Here is a 10,106-nt window from a genome sequence, read left to right on the forward strand (position 1 = left end):
TATGAAATGTCTGGTACTGAATAGCAACTAGGCTCAGCAACCCTCCAGAAACCCTTTTCAGATGTCACCCCTTCATGCAACTCAACAGCATTATGGTAAAACTGGAGTTCTTCCCTGTGCTGTCAGCCTGCATTGGCCATGCTTTGGTGTCATAACTTAGAAACCAAGGCTGTCTAAGGGATAGTGCCCAGGATACTGAAATGTACAAAGTTGTGCTTCTAAACAAGCACCAAAGCAAAGCAGAAGCTTTTGGTTATTGCAAATATCTTCCAACATCATGAGCTATGTTCATATTATATAAGATGAAAAGCCACAAACCAAAATTGGACAGAGTATAATTTTCTTTCATCTTCAGGTTATGCGGACAAGTTGGTGCCTCTTTTTAGTGATATGCCAGTGGCTAGGATATATGGCTGAGCAAGGACGGAGTTAAAATGTTAACGTTAAAATATTGACCTAGATGGGAAAGGAGTAGGGAGAAGATAGACGTCGACACAAAGATCCACATTTTCAGAATGCTACATAATGAGTGTTCTTACAAGACTACTTTTCTGGAAGTATCACAGCTGGAAAACTCCACTGTGACTGGCTCACCCACCATGCTGAGCTTTATACTAGAGTTTTGGTGGTATTTGTGAGGAGACGACATTTGATGGTTTCTCTAATCTGTGAATGGCTGAATTTTTGATAGCATAATAAGCAATAAAGTACAGCTCCCCCTAAACTGGCATAGTAAACTGGAACATGCGCATACAGTATGTGCAAATATTTTATTTTAAAACCCCCAAGCAATAGAAGTAACTTCTACAGATGGACCTAATTTTGAGTCTGCTTGGATTCATGAGTTTGAAAGTGTGACTCAGGCTTACAGGTTTATGTTTCGTTTAGGAGGAGTTGCAAAAACTGACCCAGAGAATGGGAAGAGGGAGATTCTGATGAAAAATGAAATACAGTAACTCCTCACTTAACCTCCTCCCGCTTAACGTTGTTTCGAAGTTACATCGCTGCTCCATTACGGAACATACTCGCTTAAAGTTGTGCAGTGCTCCCTTATAATGTCGTTTGGCTGACTTTACAAGAGAGCATTGCACAAGTTCCTCCTCTCTGCCTCCTCCTCCTCCCTTCCTCCCAGCGCTTCCCCCTGTTTGGCGGCACTTAGGACTTTCTGGGAAGGAGAGAGCGAGCGGGGAAGCTGCCACCCTGGCCCTGGCAGGCAGGGCCACCCGGAACGCAGGGGCTTTAAGGGCTGCAGGGCCCTGGGATCCTAGCCTGCAGCTCTAAAGCCCTTTTCGGAATGCAGCCCTGCGAGCACGGGATAGAGGACTCAGGAGGAGCAGGGGTAGCTGCACAGCCAGCGGCCAGAGAGAAGCGGTGCTTTCTCCGTCAGAGTGCCGCTTCTCTCCAGCTGGCTTTGAAGGGGAAAGCGCCACTTCTCTCCGGTCGCTGGCTACGCGGCTGCCCCTGCTCCTCCTGAGTCCTCCGGCTACAGAGCTGCATTCCGAAAGGGGCTTTACAGCTACAGGCCAGGGTCCTGCAGCCTCTAAAACCCCTGCATTCCAGGTGGCCCTACCTGCTAAGGGGCGGGGGGGGGGAGCTCCCAGAATCGTGGCCATGGGGAAGGTGCCGCGCTGCAGAGAGCCACCTGCATACCCCTGCACCAAACAGGAGCTGCCCCAGGTAAGTGCTCTGCACCTTCTGCCTGTCCCAGCCCCAAGCCTCCTCCTGCACCCCCATCCTGAGCGCTCTCCCACACCCTAACTCCCTCCCAGACCCTGCACCCCCAGCCCTGAATCCCAGAGGTAAGCCAGGGGCACCTCCCCACCACAATACAGTACAGTACTGTACAATATATAACGACTTTTGTGTGCCCCCCCAATTTCCTTGGAACCTAACCCCCCACATTTACATTAAATCTTACGGGAAAATTGGATTCACTTAACATAGTTTCACTTAAAGTTGCATTTTTCAGGAACATAACTACAACGTTAAGTGAGGAGATACTGTAGCACAGGCCAGATTAATCTCTCATTAACAGTGATGTAGATCTGTAGTAACCCTACTAAAGCCAATGGGTTACTCTGGATTTGCAACAGCATAACTGGCAGCAGATTTTTTTTCTAGCTGTATATGCTATATACATGGTACACACTTGTGCCAGTCCTTTGTAATGGTGATTTTTTTATCCCTATATACAGCATGCATGCCTTTTTTTTTTTTAAATTGAATTACCCTGAGAGGAATGTTAATTACAGGAATCAAAGGTTTATAGAACTCAGACTGGTATTGTGAACTTCAAAATGAATCAGAGAGATTTGTAAACCCAGAACACCACAAGATGGCCCAGTTTATTATTGATTGATTTTTTTTTCTGGTTTTCTTTGCTATTCTGATAAATTTGGTGGGGAGGGTTTGAGCAGCACGTCAGTTCCAGTTATTACTACTGTCGACCTATGTAAAACAATTGAATTCTTGGTCACCACACGTTAGGCCAAATTGTCCTGAGTTCTTGTGTGAGTATATAGAAATGGGAGAGAGTGGGCATAAAGTGCCTCCTGTCTTTCTGTGTTTGCCCTACACAAGATCCAGGGACAGTTGCTTCCTCTCTGTGCCCCTAAGATTGCAGATCCTCCCCCAAAGGGAGCAAGAAAAGGTGTGGAGAAGCCAGGACCATAGCTCCTACCTTCCTCTCCCCCAGACCCTGGTGTGGGCAAAGCCCACCAGAAATGAGGAGAGGAAGTGCAGTATTATAACCTATGCTCTGGGGTGGGATCATGCCCTGCATGTTCATAGCCAATCTCAGACTGTGTTTGAATCATGCTTTCTTTAATACTCAGAGTATGGGGGCAAGTGGAAAATGCTCCATTACTTTGCCCAGCATTTCTTTGCCCCACTGTTGCCTGTGGGATATGAAGATGACGGCGTGCTGTACATCTATGGTGTGTCGGATCTTCATTCAGACTGTGAGTTGACGCTCCAAGTAAGTGCCGCCTTTTGTCTGTCAAAAGATCACCTCCTGCTAGGGAAAAGAATAGAAAAATATAAATAAGCGCTTGGTTATGGAACAGTGATCCAGTAAGTCCATGTCCAGCCCTATCAGCCCTCCCTTGCACCAGTCCTCAAGCTTCTATGAGAGCCTATTCAGAATGTCGTTGTAGGCCAAACTGAGTCCTGGTGTAAATGGGTGCAATTAATCCTCCTCTGTTGTCTTGTTTTTTAGACAGAGAGTTCTTTGGGGGCAGAGATTACCAGTAACTAGATCTCTGTACAGTGCTTCGCGCAGTTGGGCTCTAATCTGTAGGTGCTACCGCAGTGTACATAGGATTATAGAAACATAGGGCTGGAAGGAACCTTGAGTCTTAAATTTTAAATGGTAAAGACATAATAATAGCTCCACTAAAAACATAATCCAGATGTAAAAGGCAATTAAATTTAAATACAAAACAATTTTAAAAAATTCATCTTGTAACTCAACTGATTCAGGCCCTGGATGCATTCAGATCTGCAGACCCTAGTGAAAAAAATCGTTATTTGTTTATTTTATTTTGTATGATTATTTATTATTACTGTTAGCCTTCCTGAACCACTACAGCTCTGAGTAAATACACTGGATTATTTTGTAGCTTGTGAAGCATCAACAGAACTGATAACCAAGTTTCAATTGCAGGCCTCCTGTGCAACCCTATTATCTTAAAATTATGCCCCAAGCTACATCTGAATGATCTCACAGACAGTTGTAGGATTATGCACATGTATATAAGGGCAATATTGTGCATGGACTAGAAAGAACCCTGTTTGACTTTTAGCTTCCATGGGTGGTTTGTTTATTATTATTTATTATTTGTATGACAGTAGCACCTACAGGCCCCAAATGAGATCAGGGCCCCATTGTACTGAGTACTATACAAAAATACATTGCAAAAAACAGTTCCTGAGTTGAAACATCTACAGCATAAATAGACAAGACAGACAAAGGGTGGGAAAGTAAGCAGGCACAAAATGGAGAAGTGACTTGTCCCAGGTCAAACAGCCGGTCAGTGGCAGAGCTGGGAATAGAATTTGAGTCTCCTGATTCTCAGTCCACTGCCCTGTCCACAAGACCTTGCAGAGTCTTTCAGTTTATAAGAGTGGCGGTGTAAAAATAAACAAATGACAACAAAAAACTGTTGTAAGCTGCAAAAAAATAATCAACGTGAAAAACAGTGCCATTCTTGCAAAGCCGCTTTTCAGAACAGAACTGCACTTTGTGGAGTTGCTTATCTCTGGGCTGAGTTTAAGCCTGTGTCTGTAATTCCAAAGCTCTGGTGAAGTTAGAGAGGCATGTGTCTAGTATTCACTTCTAATGTAGATTTTTGATTAGCAGTTCAAGAAAAATTTAAACTTGTGAAAAAGAGCTATTAGGAGGAGCTTTAGGATCTATTTCCGGCTGCTGGCACCTCTTATGGTAGAGTGCCCCTTCATGCATTGTATAGGGTTAGGATTCTTTCACATCTGCTCTTTTGCAGTTACCTCATGCTAAAAATAAGCCAGATGGATCATAGTTTTTGTATAGGAGGCCATTCCTATTGATACACTTTCCCAGAGGATCTCATTTGTATTTCATTGCATTTACACAATTCCAGGGATTCCCCTTAACATCATTGCTTGTCATTTTTGTTGATCAAATATATTAAAATTCTCTGTATGAAAGCTCTTGGCACCTCAGCATGTCTCAGGTAATACAGGTCAACTTTAAATAAGCACAACCAGCAATTTCCTGAACCAGAAAAGGGAGGGGGGGAAATAAACCCTTACCCCAACAATTCCAGTCCCTAAACACCCCAATCCAGCCATCCCTGGCATCAGCTGGAGAAGATCTTTGCAGCATGTCATAAAGATCAACATGTTCAGGCTATTTGAGACAAAATTGTTGCCTAGTTTAAATAATAAAATGGGTGATACTTATATTCGTTATTTAAACTTTGTGTTGTCTCTTCTTTCCTGGTGTAGAAATCACTTTGAAGCTATGTGCCATGTACTTCCAGGAAAATGTCTCATTCGATGAGTAGCTGGAAAATCTGGGATGTGGGATATTTTTGTAGAGGTATTGTTTTCTCTGTTCTCTGTTAATGTCTCTCACAGGTCACTTTGCACCGGTGGAGTTCTATGGAGCCAGTGTGCACTCTTGCTAAAGAGGGTGTAACCCTTAAGGCAGGGAGTGCTGCCCCAATTTACAAAGAGCCTATAAATGACCTGTTGAAAAGATGTGGGAACTGTACCAGGCAAAGCTGTGTTGTCACCTTTTACCTTATGGGAAAAGGCGAGCTCCATGGTCCTGGCAACTATCACTTCCTATCTTCGCTGAAGGATGCGGTGGGATTGGAGAAAGCACAGCTCAGTGTAAGCACCAACCATCCCGAGTTACTTTCTTTAGTCCTGCCAGGCTTGTCTGCTGTGGAGTTGTGGGGGCTGGGAGTGGTGTCTGTAATGTGATGTCTTTTGCTATTCAGTCATTTGGCAGTAGCTTTTCTGAAGCTCTGCAAAGCAGTTCAAAGTGAGTTTTTCTTTTTCTTCTTCACTGGTTGTTTCTGAAAAAATGCCTAAAGATCACTGTCCCCCCTCCCCTTTTATGTGAAGGCTGCATTTCAGTCGATCAGAGTACAACCCACTTGTTTGATGTAGTGTCTCCTCCTTCATCTCTTTTTTTGTGGCACTGTGACAAGCATTCCAGCTTGTGATTAGTATCCGATTCCAGTGTTAACTGCTGATACTATGGTAAATGCCGCACAAAATACCAGTTATTGGTAATGGTATTACGATGGAATTGCCTCTGCTGTCCCAGGGATGCTGTGGCATGACTGACATGCAACTTTGTATGGTTATTTCCGTATTATGCAAAATTCTGCACTCCAGCTGAGGAGTTCTGATTTGCATAATGGCTTTACAGTTACTTCCCAATATCTGTACAACATTTCAGTCCTCGTGTCTGCATGAAAAGCAGCATTAAGTGATAAGGACAATTATTTACTTTATTGGCTCTTGAGCCCAGAACTGCCTGCTGCCTTAGATTCTCAGACTACCTTCCTACCCTGTTCCCCTGACTGCTGGTGCTGCTGCTCTCCAGGCCTCCTTACTTGAAAACTCTTCCGCAGTAGCCACTGACAAGGCACTCTAAAAATGGCAGAATGAGTTTAAACTATGTTGTCTCTGTGATTCCAGATCAGATTTGTTCCGTTAATAAATAAATGAAGTGGATCTGATTCTCCTGTTACATCACTCTTACGCCAGCGTAACTCCATTACACCAATGTACATAGGCAAAGAATTGACCTATTTTCTTGTTTTTTTTCTACACAGGACTCCAGACTCAATCTGGAATCTGAAAAGATAGATTCTTTCTAGCCAGCATCGCCAATAATAAAAGCTCTGCAGTTAGATTTTAGTGTATGATTCTCTTGATTATGCAAATTCTGCTCATTCTCGCATAGCTGTGTTGGCTCTGGAGTGCTAGCAGGAGAAAAACATAACATTAATTTTGTCAGTAAAGTGAGCGAATATGATTCAGAGTATATGTACATAGAAGATCTGTTGAGTAAAAAGGTGGCTTTTTTTCTGATCATAATCTCGTTTTTAAATATCTTTGTTAACACAAATGCTACTTTTTGTATCTTAAAGTGAGCGAATATGATTCAGAGTATATGTACATAGAAGATCTGTTGAGTAAAAAGGTGGCTTTTTTTCTGATCATAATCTCGTTTTTAAATATCTTTGTTAACACAAATGCTACTTTTTGTATCTTTGTTCTGGCACAGGTTTCACTACAAAAGCTTATTTAACATATACTGCAAATCTAACTTTGAAAACAAAAAAATCCACAACATATGGTTTCTCTTACAAACTTAAAAAAAAAGCAGTTTTATATAGTACATACTTAATATGTAACTTGCTGATTTTTAATATACTATTAATGTTCAGAAGAGAAATGTCTGTAAAAGAAAAATGTTGCGTGAAAACACATTCTAGTTGTGTTTTTAGACTGTGCAGAGTGCTATTACTGAAAACTTTACAGTAAAACATTAAATATGTTTCTGAGATCTCTCAGCATGCCTTAGGTATCAGCTCTAAATATAGTTTAAAGACCCTCCTTTCTTACACTAGCAGTAGATGACCTGCTGCATTGTCCTGATTTACTCATCTTTTACTTCCCCAGATTTTTATTACTGATATAGCAAGAAGGGACAACAACCTTAATATCTGAATGTATGGGTTATGAGAGAAATGTGTTGCCACTGGGACAAATCTGTCTAGCACCTTGTGACTATGATGGAATTGCACTGGGTATAAGTCAGTCTAGAATTTATCCCATTATTTTTAGAGGAACTGTCTTTATGGAAAGTAAATAGTGATAACATTCCATGGAATGTTATCACTAGTCTAGAGTATTCTGTAGCAAGGCCATACATCTCCGTGAAGTTCTGTAGGTTTCTGGGATGCTTTGTATAGAATCTTATCGGCTGTATCCCTATTAAATTATATAGAACATTCCATAAAGGAGGTGTAGAGGAGAAAAATAATTTTAACAAATGTATTTTCAAAATACCTTCCGCTATACTGGCCTACAACTTTGACAGTGATTGGTGCAGTTGTTTTTACTAAACAAACTTCTGTAATAATACTAATTTTATTTTTCTTCCTCTTTCAGGCCACTATTTCTCAGCAAGGTGACCTGTATGCTTTTGTTCTGCAGACCACAGCAGTCACTCCTTTTGTTTGGCTGGATGTAGGGAATATACAAGGGAGGTTTAATGACAACGGCTTTCTCATGACTGAAAAGAGAAAAGTTGTGGTATTTTATCCGTGGGAGCCCGTCAGCATTGAGGAACTTGAAAAATCACTCAGCTTGACTTCACTGATGGACATTTACTGAGGAAATCTCATGTCCTCTGTAGGAAATGCTTCCTGTAGTGGTAGCAGAATAGAAACTGGAAAACTTCAAAGGAGTATAACTAGGGCTCCGTGTTTGTCACAGAGGTTGCGGAAGTCACGGATTCGATGACTTTCCGTGACCTCCATGACTTCTGTGGTGGCCAGTGTGGCTGACCCCAGGGCTGCCCAAGCAGCTGGCTCCAGGGTCAGCTGCTCAAGTGACCCCAGGGACAACAACACTGGCCACTGCTGGAGCAGTACCTTACCCAGCCTCTTGGGCCTGCAGCGGCCCCCTGCGGGTGCCCCCCCAGCAGTAACATGCTCTCCCTGCCCCAAGATTTAGCAGTATAGTAAAAGTCATGGACAGGTGACAGCTGTGAATTTTTGTTTATTGCCCATGACCTGTCCATGACTTTTATTAAAAATACCCGTGACTAAATCTTAGCCTTAAGTATAACCAAAGATTAAGAGATATAGCAGATAAACTGACCACAGAATGTGTAGCTTATGCTGTCATTTGTACATTCCTAGCTCTTGGCTTGATGAAAAGATGTCAACAGCAAAATTCACATACAATATATATCATATGTCGAGGGTGGTGCTACTTTCTCAGGTAACTGAAAATTTATATACCAAGGGGTTCTGGTGCAGCATGGTAACCAGGAAGTGAAGCAAGTAGGATCTGTGATAGTTTTAGAGCCCAGAATATCTCTCTAGCCTTAATTTTTCACATTTGTGTTTGTATCCTCTGGCTCTCAGGACAGGGCGATACATTTCAAATTAATGTCTCCTGGGTTTGTCACAAGCCCCAAGTAAGAACCAGCACAACCCTGCTGCTCTGGGAGCAGATCAGGGACCAGACAGTGACTCAAGAGTCCCAGTTAGTCCCTGGGTCTCCTTTGATCTAATGGAGAAGTTGCCTGTGCGATCCCTTTTCTCAGTGCAGACCGCTACTTGTTCCCTATCAATACACCTGTGCCAGACAGTGTGTCTCTACCGATATACCTGTGCCTGACCCCAGGGAGACTTCTTTCCTCTCCATGCGGTGACCTACAGCATGGGAGTTAGGGAGAAGAGGAGATTGTTGACAAAGCCACAAAAAATATAAAATGAGGATGAGATGAGACTGTGACAGCAACTGAACAGAATATTTTTTTATTTTTATGACAGAATTTGTCATTTGAAAAAATTCAGCTACTTCTAGTACCCTTGGCCATAGCAAAGCAGTCCTTCATCTCCCCAAGGAATCTAAATATGGTTTTATGTGACGTTCCTAAGGTTTTTCACTATTCCGTTCTTCATACACAATTTTGTACCTTTACCCTGCCCCACTCAAACACGCCCCACAAGTTCAGAATGCAGCACTGCAGCGCCCTCTGGTGTTTATCATAGACTTGAAGGAACACCCCTGCCTGACTCCAGAATGTCACACTAGTGAGCAATGCACTTTGCTGCAGAGTGCTGAGTTAACAAGGGCACCTAAACTTTCTGAGACGTCTTTTAAATCAAAGGAGCCTTTTGTGAAGAGTTGGAATGGAGAGAGGATCTTTGCCGTGCTCTGTGAATCTGGAGGGCGTTTGTTTTATGTGTGTGTATTTTACAAAAGAGCTCGTTGTATGTTCCTACAGTATTCAGGGGAAACAAGTAATATTGCAAATTGAAATGATCTGAAAAGTATATTTTAGTGTTTTTAAAAGTTTAAAATAATCCTTCTAATGAATGTTGTTTTCAGTCCAGACCTGTAATTCATTTAAAAATAAATGCCATTTGGTTAAGGATGCATTAAGCTTACGGCTCACTACAGTCTTTATTTAAATGTCACTTTTTTTACCTATTGCCTATCTTATGTTACACATTTGGCTATTGATCAACTCTGGAAAATAATCTGAAGAAAAAAACAGCCTTTAACAAACTAGTCGGAGGAGTCATTGTTCCATGAAAAGCAGAGATTTTCAGCAGCTATAGATGGGAACAGTGACATCAGCACTATTTAAAAAAAAAAATCATGACAGCAGCACCTTAAATCTGTTTGAAATTATCAGGTGATTTTCAACTATTTTTCCATCCCTAAAATTGTTTTAAGTACAAGGAAAAACACCCCCACATTGTCTGCAGCAGCATTCATGTTTAGAAATGCTAAAATAACATGCTACAGTTGCCTGTTGCCAGAACACCAACCTTGGCCAAGTTAGCATTTTCTGTTCA

At 42.0% G+C, this 10,106-nt stretch overlaps 1 protein-coding gene across 3 annotated transcripts in view; it reads left to right on the plus strand.

Annotated features, from left to right (window-relative positions):
* The window catches only part of MANBA (mannosidase beta), a 55,705-nt gene extending 46,018 nt beyond the window's left edge, over positions 1 to 9,687 (plus strand). The window contains exons 15-17 of one of the 3 annotated variants that reach the window (XR_007773241.1): positions 2,835 to 2,977; positions 4,987 to 5,080; positions 7,678 to 7,775. Coding sequence is in view for 2 of the 3 variants with exons in the window: in XM_050944495.1 (XP_050800452.1) it covers positions 2,835 to 2,977; positions 5,119 to 5,376; positions 7,678 to 7,902 (626 nt within the window). In the remaining variant the exon portion in view is untranslated. Of the gene's footprint in view, positions 1 to 2,834; positions 2,978 to 4,986; positions 5,081 to 5,118; positions 5,377 to 7,677 lie in introns of all 3 variants that reach the window. The other 2 variants (XM_050944495.1, XM_050944496.1) reach the window with 2 other exon arrangements.
* Positions 9,688 to 10,106: the final 419 nt, after the last annotated feature.

The sequence above is a fragment of the Gopherus flavomarginatus genome, chromosome 3 (assembly GCF_025201925.1).
Source record: "Gopherus flavomarginatus isolate rGopFla2 chromosome 3, rGopFla2.mat.asm, whole genome shotgun sequence".
NCBI lineage: Eukaryota > Metazoa > Chordata > Testudines > Testudinidae > Gopherus > Gopherus flavomarginatus.